An 18,112-nucleotide genomic window follows, 5' to 3' on the forward strand; every position below is an offset into this window, starting at 1 on the left:
CAGGGACCTGAACCACAATTTCAGGTCCAAACATTCCTCAATTTTCCTAATAGGATGTGCAGGGAGCGGGTGGCAGAATCTGAATGTGATCCTAGATGAAATGTTGTCATTAGGATTTATATCAGTAGTGTACAAAACTAGAATCCTTAATCTGCATACCACTGAAATATAATGGTGGTTCAAATTCAGATTCAAACCAGGGTCTGTGTTTTGCAGCTCAAGCTGATTTATTTGGTATAAACTGAGCTCACCACCAAGCTGTCATATGCGGTAGTGAGAAATCCCTCCAACATCCCATCACAGATTTGAGAGAGATTGTAATTAGACTATCCAACATTTTTCTTATGTTATACCCTTAACTACTTGTTAAGACCCAGGCCTTCAACATAATAATGCTGTAGTTCAAATCTAGGTCAAATATGATTATTTTTCTAATGAAATCCCAGATCTGACGCTGATCAAAAGTTATGTAACATAACCAATAGCATATGAGCTGTTGCATTATAAAATAAACAAGTGTCATTGGCTTAAGTTTCCCACTGAAAAATGACTGTCTTATACCGGGTCCATATGGTATTTTGGAAAAAAGTTTAAGGCCCCTATTCAGCAAAGTACTTAAACTCAAGCCTAACTTTAAGCATGTGAATAGTCTCAATTTATCCAATCAGCCCCCCTCCAAGGTGTTTACTCAACCTTGCAACCTACAGTACAGCTTCTGAGCACTGGATAAAGAGCAGAGCATGCGAAAAGGCAATTGAAGGTGCTGAACACTTCACTAGAATATGTTCTAGGATGGAGCCCTAAACTTGAATAGAGTACTGATATGGAGGATACTAATTTTCTTCTTGATGGTCTGCTAGAATTAAATCCAACTCCAGTGGAAGACAAAGGCAAAACTACCACTGACTTCAGTGGTGCAGGATCTGTGCCATAAGTGCACAAGTAGCACATGACATTCTTCATGCAAACATTCTAGCCACGTTTATAATTGGGAGGGGGGAGAGAGAAAACCATATACATGCTGCTTTGTTTACTGTGATTCGCACATTAAGTCACAGCTCTCTTGTTTGTTTGTTTTTTCTCTCTCCTTAAATAAGGAAGAGAGAGCTGCCAAAACCAAACACACACAAACAAACTACCAACAAGGCAAGAATGCTTATTTGGGTTTATTTAGTCTGCAGAAGAGAAGAGTGAGGGATATTTGATAGCAGCCTTCAACTACCTGAAGGGGGGTTCCAAGGAGAATGGAGCTGGGCTGTTCTCAGTGGTGGCAGATGGCAGAACAAGGAGCAATGGTCTCAAGTTGCAGTGGGGGAGGTCTATGTTGGATATTGGAAGAAACTATTTCACTAGGGAGGTGGTGAGATCTCCATCCTTAGAGGTTTTTAAGGCCTGGCTTAACAAAGCCCTGGCTGAGATGATTTAGTTGTGTTTGGTCCTGCTTTTAGTTGAGGATTGGATTAGACGACCTCCTGAGGTCTTTTCCAACCCTGATCTTCTATGATTCTATGAATACTGACGAGAACTTAAGTCCTCCAAAATGGGATAACTGACACCATGGTTCTTTTTTACTTTCTTTTAAAGATAAGAACCTTGACAGAGTCCACAGAACCTTGACAGAGTCCACAGAAAGTAAATTCAATTGCATACAAAGTTGGACCGATTTACTATTGTTCTACAGTCTGTTCATTGATCTTGGTTATGGGGAAGTTAATTTTGAAATAAAAAGGTAAAGCGTGATATGACAGTGATTAATGGGTTTATGGGCTCAGACAGCAGCCTACACAACTAGTAATAAGAACAAATTCGGGTTTAAGGCGAAGTGATTTAAGTTCACTTTTTGAAAATTGCTATAAACAATATTTCGCTTCATTCACCTTGGCTGATCCAATAGGTGACCTAAATGTTTGCTGTCGCCTACTAAAATTCAGCATTTTTTTTTATTTCACACTTGCTTAGTATTGGCTTCTATGCTTTAATGATGCTCAAGATAAAACTTGCCACCTCCTTTCCTGTATCAAACACTCATATCATGGCTTGCCCTATATTAGCTGAAAACTGACTTGTCCTTTCATTACTGTGGCTCCAATTGACAAGTGTTGTTAGCCCCATTGATCCAGATATCTGTAGGAAACAGTTGCTGTGCCCGCCTTACTTCTCTTTAAAATTTTAATACAGTCAGGTTTCCTTCTTAACTCATCATAATGTATAATACTTATTTGATTTTTTTTATATAATCCCGTAAGATCAAGAAAGGTTATGTTTCAACCACAGAATTTAGTAATATGTACTGGCTGATTAAAAGCAGATTGTCCTCATGATGTATCCCATAAAACAAAAATTTTAGAAAGTGGAGAGGCACATGTTTGTAGAAGCCAGAATTTTAAAAGCACTGCATAAATTGTGGTTCTTTAGAGGAGCTTTTACCTGTCCGTGCCAGTAAAAGCCATTTTAGTATTAGTGATGTGTAAAGCTCAGAACTTCAGCTTTGGAATGGATGCTAGGAATGGATTAGGCTAGATATTTTGTGTGCACAGGCTATTGGGCGATTTCCTGATTAACAGCACTTCCCACTTCTTGGCAGGCCAGAAATACGTTTTGACTGACCATCCCTTCTTGTGATATTTGAACACTTCAGTTCTTAACCTTGGCTGCTACACAAAAAAAAAAAAAATGCAGAGATGGACAAAAGTTAAATATAATTGGGCTCAAAAGTTGTCCACACCTTTTCAAACCGCTAAAAGTTCAAGTTTCAGCCAAAAAATTTGTAATTTATCCATACCACTTTACTCTTCCCTTCTTCCCTCTGTGCCTTTGGACTTGAGGTGAATTACTCCCATAATCATTCTGTGGATTCAAGACTGTCTGGAGAATTACATGGGTCAAACAAGCAATTGAACATGTCTGTGGGATATGCATAAGTACAGGTGCATAGGATAAAAATTAGCTCAAGTTCTTCCACGTGCACCTGCTATCCTGAAAGAACAGAACATCACTATATAGAGGCAACAATTGTATTGGCGAGGGAAGACATTGCATTCAAATATACTCAAAACCAAGCTTTTCTTTATATTTAATATTCTGTATATCTTTTAGAATTGAGTGGCAACTTTGTCTAATGGATCAGGTATTGCAACTGGAGCCAGTAGCCACGGATCTTAATTTCTGTTCTACTGTTAACTAACTCTGTGACCATTTTAATTTTAGTCATCCAAGCTTAAAAATTTGGGCCTTAACCTGTCTCAGTTTTCCACTTGTAAAAGGCAGATAATAATACCTACCTATTTCACAGGGGCCTTGTGAGAATTAACTAGTGATTGGGCCCAATTCTGTGTTGTCCTGCCCCCCGTGTGTCCCTAGAGGTCTGTGCTTTCTTTTACCAGCAGGTGGCCCCAGAATATGAGGAATACAAAGTGATGCATAGTCACCTTTAACCTATCCCAATACAGTTCCTGCTCCACACACAGGAATAGAGGAACTGAGAATTGCTGCCACAGTTTCTAGAGTACTTAGATTATGTACCAGACTAGATAAATGTTAAGTAAAATTGTTATTCCAAAGTGGTCTCCTGGAATGTTTGGTTATAGCAGGATCCACAACTTCAGAAGAAATGTTCTTGGAAAATTCCAAAGAGTAAATGAAAGCCTTTTATAAACCATAAAGGAAAGGGAGCTCTTATATTAGTACTCTGTGTGTGCGCAAGTATATGTGTGTGTGTGTGTGTGTGTGTATGTGTGTGTGTGTGTGAGAGAGCAGGCAAGAAAAAGAAAAATGTTACTTCACCCTACCCTGTGCAATTCCTATTGTAACTGACTGCTATATGTTTCTCTTTGTAGCCCTTTGAATAGGAAGGTTCTACAGTGCAGGAAAATATCTTTGGGAGTAAAAATGGTTCTTGGGAATGTTGCTGTGTCCTCTACTGTGATTGATTTTAGAAACCCTCATCATGCCAATTAAGGCTGTGTCAGCACCAGTCAGCTTTTTTTCTGTTTAGCGTATTTAGAATCTCATTCTTTCATTTTGACAATATCATCAGCCCTTGTAATGGTTTAGGCTTATCCAAATCTGCAGATGTAGGAGGAAAGCAGTTGATAAATCCAAAGGAAGAAAAATGCTATCTTCCTTTTTTGTACATGCTGTTCTTTGCATGAGACCACTAATTTGGCAAAGGACATGGGTTCACATTTGGCTTTCATATATTTTAAGGCTAGAAGAGACTATGATGATCTTGTCTGACTGCCTACTTAAGACAGGCCAACAAACCTCACCCAATAATTTCTGCATCAAGCCCACAACTTCTGTTTTGAGCTAGAGTATTTCTTTTAGAAAGCCATCCAGTGTTGATTTAAAGACTGCAAGTAGCACCACATCCCCCACTAAGTTGTTCCAAATAGATAATTAGCCTCACTGTTAAACTCAATCTTATTTTTAGTCTGAATTTGTCCAGCTCCCATTTCCAACTATTGGCTCAAACCATTCTATAGACTTGTGGAACAAAAATGAAACATCACCCTCTCAACTTATAATTACATTTTGGTGATTCATTCTGGGTGGACTTGGCCCCATATACACTCCATAAATAATCGTGTTTTAAAATGCTTGTATAAAGCTCCATCTTCATGATCATTTTAACTGAGTCAATTGACCTGCTTACAATTCAGTTAAAAGTTGTAATATGATTAAACCTACTGTGTCCAAGCAACCTGGTTAAAAGAAGCTTGTGAGTTTTGGCTAGTTATTTGTGAGGGCTTGTCTACACTACCACGCAGGTTCGATCTATGATACGCAACTTCAGCTACGTGAATAGCGTAGCTGAAGTCGATGTACTTGGATCTACTTACCGCGGTGTCTTCACTGCAGTAAGTCGACAGCTGACGCTCTTCCGTCGACTCTGCTTGCGCTTCTCGTTCTGGTGGAGTACCGGAGTCATCAGGAGAGCGCTCAGTGGTCGATTTATCGTGTCTGTACTAGATGCGATAAATTGACCACCGTTATATCAATCACTGCCTGTTGATCTGGCCAGTAGTGTAGACAAGCCCTTAGTGTTGCTTAGAGCGGACTTTGAAGTCAGAACTTCATTTGGATAAATAGAAATGTTGCCACCTCTTTGGGTGGCATTGCTTGATTGGGTTGAATGCAAATTTTACAAGACAGCAATGCATTAGCAGAAGGGCCAGAAACCTATTTTTTTATAATGAGCGTATACATTATATTAGATATATTATGACTCTCTTCCCCCCCCCATCCCAAAAAAAAATCCTCTTGTATTTACAGATAATCTATCAAGGCTCTTGTAGCATTTATTTTGTTGCTTCATCTGTTTAGCACACAATCCAACCTTGTGTCTGTCATATTTGTATCTGTCAACGTTATCATTAAAAATCCGTGTTTTCAGGAATTTCTAATTTAACCATAGAAATCCATTCTAGACAGAATGTTACACAGTGTGCTCCTTCTCTTTTATGCATTCACTATGGAAAAAAGAATGTCACTTTGGAATTAAAATTCTTAAGCAGAACATTTAGGCAGATCTATAAGGATAGCCAGATGCCTAGCACTTTATTTCTTTTAATGATTATCTATTTGGTTAAGAATAGGGCCGCCCAGAGGATTCAGGGGGCCTGGGGCAAAGCAATTTCAGGGACCCCTTCCATTAAAAAAATGTTGCAATACTACAGAATACTATATTCTCATGGGGGCCCCTGCGGGGCCCGGGGCAAATTGCCCCACTCCCCTTCCCCCTCCTCCCCCCGGGCATCCCTGGTTAAGAATGGGATATAGTTTACAAGAATAATTAAAAAAATACGAGTGTTAAACTAATACCTCCATATCTGAGGGTAGACTTAAGCACTTTAATCGGTTTGAATATTAGTTTTTAAAAAATACAGATAAGTGTTACATTGTTGTTTACAGTGTTGTGCTACAAGACCGATATTAGTTATCACAATAAACATCTGACTAGATAAGTTGAGAAACAATGCACAAAGAGGGGTCAGAAACAAATTGAGCATAAACTATAGTAACCAGAACCATAGTGAAGAGTAGCTGCCTATTATTATTACTAATTGTTATTAGAGTAGCAACAGTCACATTTACAGAGGGTAGAGGTGTTCAGGTTGTACAGAAGTAAGACCACTCTAGAAAGGGTGGTGAGTGTAGAGGATGGGTGTGTGCTAAATTCATTGCTTTGTGAATTGGGCTGTCCATTGTGGCGAAATTCACTAAATCCACATAAAGCCTGAATATTTGGATGGAGTGCAGGGAAGGTAGGAAGGTGAACTCTTACCTCCAGGCTAGAATTGCCATCCTGTGCTGCTTACATGGGGTACTAGTGCCACTGGATCCACATTAAGGCAGACTGCTGGCCCCGCTTGCAGCCTGCCCCCCACACACACCCTCAAAGAGGGCGTGGTGTAAATTTCACTTCTCTCCTTTACCCAAAATATTCAGGCTTTTGGTGGATTTCACCACAACTGACAGCCCTGACTGAGACACAGCTATCACTTTAGCACACAGCCATCCTATAATCACTGTCATCGTTGTGCCAGCCCTGCATACACTGGTGCAATTCCACAGCACATAGGGGGTATAAAAGCACCCCAACATGGCCACTCAGCTGACCCACACATACACACGCATACACGTGTGTGCGCACACACACACACAGATACTCAGGTTTAAACAATATAGAGGGTCTTGATGAATAATACCATGAGACACAATATGAGGGAGTATGGGAGTATAAATCAAGAGTCCCTGAGTACTAATCCTAGCTCTGCAAATACGTTGCTGTTTAGCCCTTAGCTCTGCGCTTCTCGTTTTTCGTATGTAAGAATTTGGAGCAGAACAGTAACATACTAAAGCGTATCATTAATACGTCATTAAGGATCCATGGGCACTCATATCTATATATCTCATCCACTGTTGCATGCCTTAGTGTCCTGGTGGTGACAGGATATGGAAATCTCCCCACAATATAGTATACTGTATTTTTATTCAGGATTTGTAATAAAATCTAAGGTAAAATCCCCAGTGTAGATGCAGCTACTGCCTTCTGTCTTCTAAACTGCTTCAGTTGTCTTAGGCCTTGGCTACACTTGCAAGTTACAGTGCTGTAAAGTCTCCCCTAGCACTGTAACTCACTCCCCGTCCACACTGGCAGGGCACTTGCAGCGCTGTATCTCCCTGGTACACCGCTGCAGGTACTCCACATCTCCGAGAGGAATAACAGCTGCAGTGGAGTGGCTAGGACTCACAGGTGTGAATGTAACGCTTGCAGGGCTGTACTAATCACCTTGTCAAGTGGGCAATCCTCTCCATTGTTGTGACTGGCTGCAGGTGCCAGTTTCAAAGCTCGTACCACAGAGAAAAGCAAACAATTTGCAGCTTGCTTTGAGTGAGTAAATGCATGAGCAGGGGGCCGGGAGTTCGGAACTTGCAAAATAGAGAGCTGACATGCTCCAAAAAGCACTCTTTCTCCCCCCACACTCCCTGTCACAATCCATCCCACCTCCCCGTTTTGAAAAGCACTTTGCAGCCACATGAATGCTGGATAGCTGCCCATAATGCACCGCTCCCAACACAGCTGCAAATGTTACAAGTGTGGCCACACCACTGCGCTGTCAGCTGTCAATGTAGACAGACTGCAGTGCTTTTCCCTACTCAGCTGTGCGAAGACAGGTTTACCTCACAGTGCTGTACAGCTGCAAGTGTAGCCAAGGCCTTAGCTAATATAGTTCAGGGAGGTGATGTTACTATACAGGCAGAAAAACTCACCCTATGGCTGTGTCTATGCTAGGGGCTATGTTGGCAAAGCAAAGACTATGTAGTGTAGACTACCCCCACAGACTTGTGCTGAAATAACAAAAGGTGTGAATTAAACCAATTTAGTTATTTTGATGCAAATGTGTGTGTAGCTCAGCGTTTTACTCATGCAAACAGCCCTTAGTATTGCCAGCGCTAAATGTCCAAAAATCATGAGTCAGGCTCACAAAAGTCATGAGATTTAAAAATAATGATTTGGGGTCTTTTTATTTGTTTTCTGGCTTTTGAACTTTTAAAGTGCATTAGGGCCACATTTTTAAGCTGTTCTCCACAACCAGCAATGATAAAAACATAGTGGGTTTTTTTTTAATTAAAGCTCAGACTCTCTCGTATTCACTTGTCTTCGGGAGCTAGACTTTAAATAAAATTTCAGATATTATGAGAACCATGATAAAAACAGGAGTTGGCAACACTCATATTTATTTCAGCCATAAACATGAGGATAAAGAGCCATAAGCAATAAGCCTCGTGGGATTATAAAGAAGAAATCTTCTTAGTCAAATTGATTGCTGTCCCTGATAGAATTACAAAGTTAGCAGGCAAAGGGAACAAAGTATATATTATATTAGGCTTTTAATAAAGTGTCTGATACTGTCTTTCTCAAAAACAACTGGGAAAAATAAAATTGGTAAGGGATGATATTTCATTTTCATGGTTATAAGAGATTTATTTAAAATGGCGAAAGAAAAATATAGATCTATTGAAGATCTTGACAACTATCTTTAGCTGATATTAAATCAATTACAGTTTTGGTTAAACATTTGTGAATTCCAGTAAGTTTATAAGAAGGGCATGCACACTTTGCACATGCACTACCAGATACTGAATGTGCAAGTAGATGGCTAACTAGGCACTTTCCTTACCATGTGCCTGCTCAAAACATCTGGTAATACAGATAAATAAGAAAGCCACATGTACATATCTACAAACTTAATATAAGGCCCTGAAAGTATAACAGTTTTCCATGTATTTACCTGAAATCCTAAATTCTGCAGAAAACTAAAAGGTTCTTTTCTTTCCTTTAAACAGCAAAATTTGGAGAATAACCTCACGAACCTTATTAAGAGGAATACTGAACTGGAAACTCTCTTGGCTAAACTCATTCAAACCTGCCAACATGTGGAAGTGAGTATTGAACTATGCTTGAAATACTTGATACCTGAAACATGTATTTACAACCAGTACCTGTGCACTTCAGAAATCCCCAGCTTCTAGGAATTGTAGAGTAACTTCCTAGAACAGGGGTGGGCAAACTACAGCCCGCGGGCCGGATCTGGCCCGTCGGGGCTTTGGATCTGGCCCGCGAGATTGCCAGCCCCGGGGGCTTCCTGCCTGCCCAGACCCCGTGTCGTTTCCGGAAGCGTCTGGCACCACGTCCCTGCGGTCATTGGGGGAGGGTGGGGGGGAAGAGGGCTCCATGCACTGCCTTCACCTGCGGGTACCTCCCCCGAAGCTCCCATTGGCCGCAGTTCCCTGTTCCCAGCCAATGGGAGCTGAAGTTCTATCTTATGATAATATTTTATACAGGGCCATTTAGCTTCTGACTACATTTTTATTCCTATGGCAACTCAGTGTTATTCAGAGTATTTGTATTAAATATTAATTGTATTGTACAGGAAAGGTTTCACAATATTGGGATTTAGAATATTTCCTACACATATAGCAATCTAAGGGAAATCTGCTTTATTCACCAATATTACACTATGGAAAATTCCTGTAGCGAAGGATAGCCTTTCTACAGAATCTTTAAAACAACTTTTAGAATCTAATAGAAATTATCTTGGTAGAATTCTATAAGATAGTTACCAAAGTCTATGGAAAGATACTATTCATTATTAAATGCTGCGGGGTTTTAGAGTAATACCTATAGAATCCTGTTGGTTTCATCCCTATACAATTCTATAGGAGTTTCTCATAGGATATTTTATTCTTGGTTTGATTTTGGTCTTTTCTGGTATGTAGATGTGGCATCTATCTTTTTTCCATAGGCTTCGATTCAGCCAAGGTACCCAAGCTTGTGCCTAACTTTAAGCAAGTGACTATGGCTATTGAGTAGTCTATATGCATATGCTAATTATCTTGTTGGGTTGGGCCTCAGTATCTACTGTGGTATTTGGTTCTATCTTGGAAACAAAGACAAGGTACATCACTTCTTGTTTCACATGTTTAACTCTGGTAGAACATTTTCCTAATGGGGATGAGATTATGGTGACACAAGACCTCCTCTCCATCAGGGGAACTACAACCAGCACTACCCAAAATGTGGATGGACCCTGCATATTTTAGGGTCAGTCTTCAGGGAAAGTCTATGCTTAAAACGTTGCATCGGTATAGCTACACCAATGCAGCAGCACAGCTGTAGCGCTTTAATGAAGATGCTCTAAGCCAGGGGTAGGCAACCTATGGCATGCGTGCCGAAGGCAGCACACGAGCTGATTTTCAGTGGCACTCACACTGCCCAGGTCCTGGCCACCGGTCCGGGGGGCTCTGCATTTTAATTTAATTTTAGATGAAGCTTCTTAAACATTTTGAAACCTTATTTATTTTACATATGACAATAGTTTAGTTATATATTATAGACTTATAGAAAGAGACCTTCTAAAAATGTTAAAATGTATTACTGGCATGCAAAACCTTAAATTAGAGTGAATAAATGAAGACTCAGCACACCACTTCTGAAAGGTTGCCGACCCCTGCTCTAAGCTGATGGGAGAGAGCTCTCCCATCAGCCTAGTTAATCCAGTGAGGCAGTAGCTATGTCAATGGGAGAAGCTCTCCTGCCAACATAGCACTGTCTACACAGGGAGTTAGGTCGGTGTAACTACGTCTCGCAGGGGTATGGATTTTTCACACCCCTGAGCGACATAGTTATATATGGTCTGTAGTGTAGACCAGACCTCAGTTTTCTCTGTGTTCTTCAATATGCTACAAATTCTAAGCTTTCATAGTTTTTTTTTTTAAAACAAACTTACTACACTGTAAAGATACAGCTGCCACACTGCAAACAGATGTGCTGCTGTCCCTTGATCTCAATTTTACAAACAATTCTCTCCAGACAAAAAGCAGCAGCGCAAAGTTGGGAACTCATTCCTTCCCCAGCCAGTTCATCTAATTAGCATATAAATTAGCTCAATATTAAGAGATGTGCCTGAATCACAATCGTGGATCCAAGCACCACTGAAATTTCGACAATTTTGTATCTGGCTATTAACTTAACAGCTGTCCCTGTTCATCATAAAGGACTCAACTGTGACAGACTTGCCACATCTGGAACAAACCTTATGGAATAAAAATAAACTTTATCGAATTAGGATAAAGCCTTCTGAATTAGGTTTAAGACCTTTAGGATCCATGGTTTTAAAATGTAGTTGTATATGTGTTCTTGTGGAATTGTATGCAACTTCTCTTGAAGGAGGGGGATGCTAATGTAATTCCTCTGGTTATCAACCTCTTTGAAGCCACCCCCTGGAGAGGTTCACATATGCTAGTTCAAACTGGATTCTCCAGAAACCAACAGCCCAGGAAAGGATTTTTGGATAAATAGCCTGTTAGTAAATTGACTCAGAGCCTTCTTTCTGATCCAGCAAATTGACAGGATCCCTGGTCCAGGCAGAGCCCCAGTCCTTAGGGTAGAGTTGTAAGCACTAGACCTATTGAGACCCCATGGGAGTGGGTGCTTGTTCTGAGCTGAAGCTCAGTGATTAACTGGTAACCATAAGGAAACCTCTTGGGTGAGGTGTTGAAGGACTGCTCCTGCCAGAGTCCATGTTAGGGTCCTGGTGCTGTCTGGTCACCTTATTTGCATGCATGTAGGTTATTGGGTTTTTTTTTTAATGTTTTCTCCCTAATGCTTTTATGTTAAGAATAAAATAGGCATGCATAAAAAGAGCTTTGTGGTAATTATAACTGTGGGCAGTCACACTGTTAGCTGTCTCTGAAGAGAAAGCAAGTAGGACTGCTTTGGCAACCTGTCCCTGCTGTGAACAACACAGTGATTGCCAGGAACTGTTCAGCCTGGAAATATCCCAATCAGGAGGAAGAGATGCATGTCTCTGCCCAAGAGAGGTGATGGCCGGGGAGCCGGAAGCCTCAGAGTGGGTCCCCTTGGTGTACCATTTGTGTGTGTGTGGGGAGGAGGGGGGAATATAGGTGCAGTTGCCCAGAACTGTGACAACAACTAAAACTTTAGAGCTGAACACCCTAACCTTGAGAAATTGAGATCTGGATCCAGATAAAAACTTGATCCTGAGTCCATCTATACTATTTTTTGAGCACAGGCAATTGCTTTTTGTCTCTTTCTTTTAAATAAAAATAAATTACAAAAGTACAAAAGTCAAGTGAAACAAACCTTTTGTTAATGCAACATTAATGTTACAAAGTTAAAATAACAAAAAAGTCAGGAAAGGAAAAATGTAAGGTTCTACTAGCAATGTTTTGCCATATTTTTTGCCAATTTTGCCATATTTCTTGTCTGACTCTACTGCTCCAGGCTTAGACAACCTGAACCTGCAATATGACACTCATATGTTTGAAGTGTTTACAGGATTGGGGCCTTAGCATTTTCTCTTTCAGTTTTTCTGGTTTCATATATTACTGATAATGGTGTAAAATGTATTCTGTAAAATATACACGGATATACTGTACTACATGCCCAATGCACTGTAAGAGTTGCTGCTGTATAATAAATTCACTATTGCCTAATTGTGTTTTAATTTTGTAGTCTTATTGTTGCCTTAGGATTTTGTTAAACACACAGTTACTTTAAATAAGATAAGCCTTATATATCTTAAGGATATATCTTGTGCAAAAATATATATATCCAAAAACAAGGAAGGGAGACAGTGGCATTGGAACAATTTGTATAGTGGAGGTGCTGAAAGCCATTGAACAAAGCTGTAAACTCTGTATATGATGGAAACTTGTTCAAGCCAGGGGGTGCTTTCTCACCCCCTTAGTTCCAGCACCCAAAAGGGAGAAAAACTACTGTTCTTTGATTTTCGGTTTCAGAGTTTATTAAGATGTGCACAGGCTAAAAAACTTATTTAAACTACTCTTCATTTAATCTTATAAAATAATAATAAAGCTTAACATCTTAGCAGAGCATTTTGGTCCTCAAAAGAAAGTTTGTTAAATGTTACAAGAAAAATTAAATACACCTCTACCTCGATATAACGCTGTCCTCAAGAGCCAAAAAATCTTACTGCGTTATAGGTGAAACCGCATTATATCGACCTTGCTTTGATCTGCTGGAGTGCGCATCCCCGCCTCCCTGGAGCACTGCTTTACCGCGTTATATCCGAATTCGTGTTATATCGGGTCGCATTATATCGGGGTAGAGGTGTATAACCAAACATGAATAGGGTGGTCCTTCTAGTTTTGCTTTTGATTTGTGGCAGACCTGATGATTCTGACAAAATGAAAATTGGCTATGGGCCTTCTGTAAAAAAAAGAAAAAAAAATTACCTCGTCTGTAGGGGAGATATGTTGTAAATGTTTTATACATTGCCTGTGTTTATCATCCAGTGAAGTGATGTCAATGAACCCAAATGTTCACTGGTTCTGCTACTCATTACAAAGTTTAACTCCCCAGCAACTGATTTCACCATTGATGCATTATTTAGAGTTATGGTGACCAAATGTCCCTATTTTCTAGGGACAGTCCTGATATTCAGGGCTTTGTCTCATATAGGTGCCTATTACCCCCTACCCTGATTTCTCATGTTTGCTATCTAGTCACCCTATTTAGAGTATACCCCTCGAGACAAAAGAACTGATGACTTAACCGTACTAAGGAACAAATCCAGTTCACCCTATGACTTAAGCATTACTTTAAAAACAAAAACCCAGAGATGCACTTCACTCCTAATTGACATGGGTAACCCTGGTGACTTCAATGTGAATACTCACATAAGTAAGGCAAGCAGAATTTGGCTCCAAATTAATAAAAAGGTCAGAAGACAATTTTAAAAAATCAATATAATTTTGGTGGGGATTGGGAGAGGAATGAGGCAGAGCTACCAAAATAGTAGTTTTCATTTATTAGAGGGGTTCTCAGACTGGGGGTCAGGGAGTTGCGAGGTTATTACATGGGGGGTCGTGAGCTGTCCGCCTACACCCCAAACCCCGCTTTGCCTCCAGCATTTATAGTGGTGTTAAATATATTAAAAGTGTTTTTCATTTATAAGGGGGTCACACTCAGAGGCTTGCTATGTGAAAGGGGTTCACCAGTATGAAAGTTTGAGAACAACTGATCTATAATATGAAGGTATAAGCCCTGATTCTGCAAACACTTAAGCACATTATTAACTTTACGCATGTCACTATTCCCATTTGGGGTCACACATGGTAAATGTAATGTATTGCATGATCCTCTATGCACGTGCACATACACACACAGAGTCTTTTTTGGGAAGAGTTGTTTGGTGTCACACACACACTCTGATTTATAGCTGGTTTCACTCGCTTTTCTGATTCATCCCCACCGGTTATTTTTAACTCATTCTGCACCCTCTTGTTTTTCATTCCTCACCTTTCCAGGAATCCAAAAAGGCAGGTGTCCCATGAAAGTTTTTCTCTGCTTTTCAGGAGAAACTGGTGTTAGGGGCACAGCTGGCTCCCAACCTGATTAGGCAACCCAGCATGTTCACTTGGACCCAATGAATCTTTCCCCCCAAATGGTTGCACTTCCTAATTGGGTAGGGGAACCAGCAGTTTGCTACTTGAGCCTTGCAGCAACAGCACAGAGACTGCTCAGTGTGTACCATTTGGCTTCTGACTCCAGTTCTGACTTTTGGTTTGGCTCCTCGACCCTGACTCTGGCTTCACCCTTGGACTGTTACCTGTTTCCTGGATCTAAGCTTGTCATTACCTGACATATGTTTTCAGAAATTTGTTAAAACATTTATTATTTACTCAACAGACTGAAGCTGTTCCGGTCTGTTATGCACTAATGTAATTAGAACACAGCTGCAGAAGAATCTGAACAATGAGCTGTGAGGGGGGAAATATAGGTTTGGCCTGTAGACAACATTGTAACATCTGTGTCTTAGCCATTGTTTTTAATCTACCAAATGTAATAGGCAAGATTTATGGATGCTATTGCAAAATTTATTTTTGTTTTTTCCAGTCAAAATCATTCTTTGGTTATATAAGGGAGGGAGGGGCATTTTTATATATTTGTATAACTCTGGAACTGCTGCACTCACTGTGTGCTGTTTATAATGGAAATGTTTGGATTCTAACTCAGCTATAAAAATCTTGCTGCAGGCTTAAACTCAGCAGACAAGGCCACAGTCAAAAGTGATTGTGTGTGTGTGTCAGAGTGGTCTTAATGGTCAAGTTATATAAACCCCTGAAAAAACAAGGGGGAATAATGATGGGCCCTTAACTCTGACAGCACAGATACTGCCACTATGATACAGGTCAGATGTCTCTCTATATCAGTGTAACAATAGCAGAGCAAAAGATAGGGAGGAAAGATGGCAAGCACTGTGGAAATCCTGCAGTCCCCTGATCCAAAGAAAGGGCCTGATGGAAAGTCACAATTCAGGGGCTGAGGTACAGGATAGCATAGGAAAATAAATGTAGTTAAAATAATGAAAATTCAAATATCTTGTCAGACTTCAGCCACTTAATCAAAGAGCTTCTTTGAGATGTATAGCAAAGTATGTCTCCCTTCTTTTTTCCATGAAATACGTTTAGAATTCCCCTTGTTTGTGGTCTAGGAAAAATTAGAACTATGCTGGCAGGGTGCTCCCCTGAGGACTCTTAAGCAATAAAAAGGCTCTGTTCATGGCAATAAAAATAATGCATACTGTGTCTTCATGAGCTGGCATCGTGCCAGTTCCTTTTATTTCTCATTCACAAACTGAAACTTGGGAGCACTGCATTCAGATCTCAGATTAGCTGTAGTCTTCTCTGCTTCTCAGCTCGTAGGAAGGTTTAGGTAGAAATCCTGTCTACAGAACATGTTGATAAGTACTTTAGTAAAGCAGCCCCTCTTTATCATCAGAGTTCTGACATATGCTGTTTATAATAAGGTACCTACTTCGGATTATGTTTACGTATGCTGAATATATTTGCATAATACCCAGTACAATAGAAAAAAATAGATAAAATAATACACAGAGTTCATCCCTCACAACACATCATTCAGTAATGGAATTTGAGGTGAGAGTTGATTATCTACCATTATATTGGTGGGGGGAAAAATCATACTTGGGAGGCAGTGAGGGAGTAGGAAAAAAGAAGGTAGGAGTGAGTTTATTAGGCTCATCACGAGAGGGAAAGGAGCTTCTCTTGGACACAGGAAGCCAGTGACAGAATTTAAGAAAAGTGGTGGCATAGTTGGAGTGATGGGAAGATTACTTTTACACCAGTGTTATGGGGAGACATAAGAGAAAAAGCTGAAAAATAGAAAGTTTCTGGTGAGACATGACCCAGGCCTGGACTAGGGATTTAGAAGTGCAAACTCCTGCTAATTCCCCCTTGTCAGGAACGTGTCTTTGTGATTCCCATGCTGGTTCAGCCAGAGGTTGGGATTGTGATATATCATGGGAGGCATAGTCCAGCCAGAGAGCCCAGCCCAGAGAGTATGGTAGGGGCATAATGCACATGAACTACTGCTTCCCTGAGGCATGGAAAGCACATATTAATGTCAAACTGACCCAAAATGAAACAGTTCATTTCGGTCAAGCAAACCAAGATGTGTAGATTTGGGTTGATCTGACATGAATATTTTGTTTTGATCTTCCCAACCAAAAACTGAAAAATATCAGTAAAATTATTAGATATTGGTTAGGGGTTTTTTTTATATAGAACATTCCTGACCAGATCAAGCAATGTTTCTTAAGAATTGCATGTATCATTTCAGCTGGTTTCTCTTTCCTCTAATCCTTTTTCTGATTTTCTTATAAAGCAGTGAACAAATACTAAATGTTTTACTTTATTATTAAAACTAAGGTAGCTGCTAACAGCTACAAAAATATTTTTCCTCCCTCCCCCATCCCCTTTTAATTATAAGTAATTACTCAGCGTCTTTCTCACTTTCTTTCTTTAAGTCATAGAAGGAATTGAGATATGTATATTTTGGTGGATGAGCAGGAATAAATGACTGATGGAATTTGAGTTACTGTTGGTGAGAGTAATTAGTGATCTCTTTAAGCTGTGCACAAACCCTTAAGGAAGGGTTTACAGCATTTGTTTCCTAAGACAGTTGTTAATGAGCGATAGGTACTTTCTCCATTATTGTTGTTCAGATGAATTATGAACATGCTCTATCTTTGTTTTAGGAATCATGTTAGTACAGAGTTTGCTGTTACTGTGTGTCTCTCAAATAAGATATTTGTATTCAGCTCACAAATGAATTACTAGGCAGTAAACATCCGAAGTTTGTAGTTGCTTAAACCTCAACAACAACAACAAAAAGGCAAAAATACCTGTGGGTGACCACACTCTTCAAGGTCCAAGACAAATCACAGGGTATTCTCAAGCAGGGTACAGAAGTCCACAGAGTTTATTGAGGCAGTTCCCCATACACACCCTGCAACAGTCTCATTAGGCCCCTCAGGCCTGTCCCAGGCAAGCACAGTACTCCTTTTTGTAGTAAAGCAAATAAACAGTTTCAAAAACAAACTCTGTAGTCCTGTGTGAAGTCTACCTTCTTCCAGAAACATTTCTACTAGACAGTCATTTTTTCCATTAATACAGAAGTAGAGAGCTCACTAAGCCAGTCTGTGTATGAGGGAGGAATTGCAGATTTCCATTTTGTCAAATTCACTCTTTTGGCTACTAAAATAGTTACGGCAATCCTTTTCTAATGTTACCTAGTAATACCAACTCATCCAGCACCCCTAAAATACACAGGCTTGGAGAAAGAAAAATAGCAACATTTAAAGTTTTCAAAAGAGCACTGAATATAGTGTTCCAGAACACATGCATTTTTGACAGGTATAGAAGATGTGTGAAAGGTTGGCATGGGGCTGTTTGCACATCCAGCATTCACTGCCTGTTGCTAATCAAGCCTTAATGTTCTGAGCTTGAAGTATCTTTCACATTAAGCCAGATATCCTGCCAGGTTTCTGTTGAGATAGTAAGGCCAAGATTTTTCCCATTTTTCTTTGAAACTGAGATTGAGAGTGTAATGCCAAGCATTAAGCCACCTATGAGTAATTCCTACAAAGTAACTTGTATTTCCATATTTCTTAACATGTTATTCTTGAGGTGAGAGTTGAAGCAGACCAATTGTCCCCTATCCTTGCATGAATCCTTGAGCATAGCCCCTGAAAGA

The 18,112-nt window shown here is 40.0% G+C and overlaps 1 protein-coding gene across 16 annotated transcripts in view; it reads left to right on the top strand.

Annotated features, from left to right (window-relative positions):
- The window catches only part of MID1 (midline 1), a 318,999-nt gene that overhangs the window by 249,012 nt on the left and 51,875 nt on the right, over window positions 1-18,112 (top strand). For all 16 annotated transcript variants that reach the window (XM_065580671.1, XM_008167184.4, XM_024104287.3 and 13 more), the window contains one exon: window positions 8,854-8,949. In XM_065580671.1, the coding sequence (XP_065436743.1) occupies window positions 8,854-8,949 (96 nt within the window). The remainder of the gene's footprint in view (window positions 1-8,853; window positions 8,950-18,112) is intronic.

This window comes from Chrysemys picta, chromosome 1 (assembly GCF_011386835.1).
Source record: "Chrysemys picta bellii isolate R12L10 chromosome 1, ASM1138683v2, whole genome shotgun sequence".
Lineage (NCBI taxonomy): Eukaryota > Metazoa > Chordata > Testudines > Emydidae > Chrysemys > Chrysemys picta.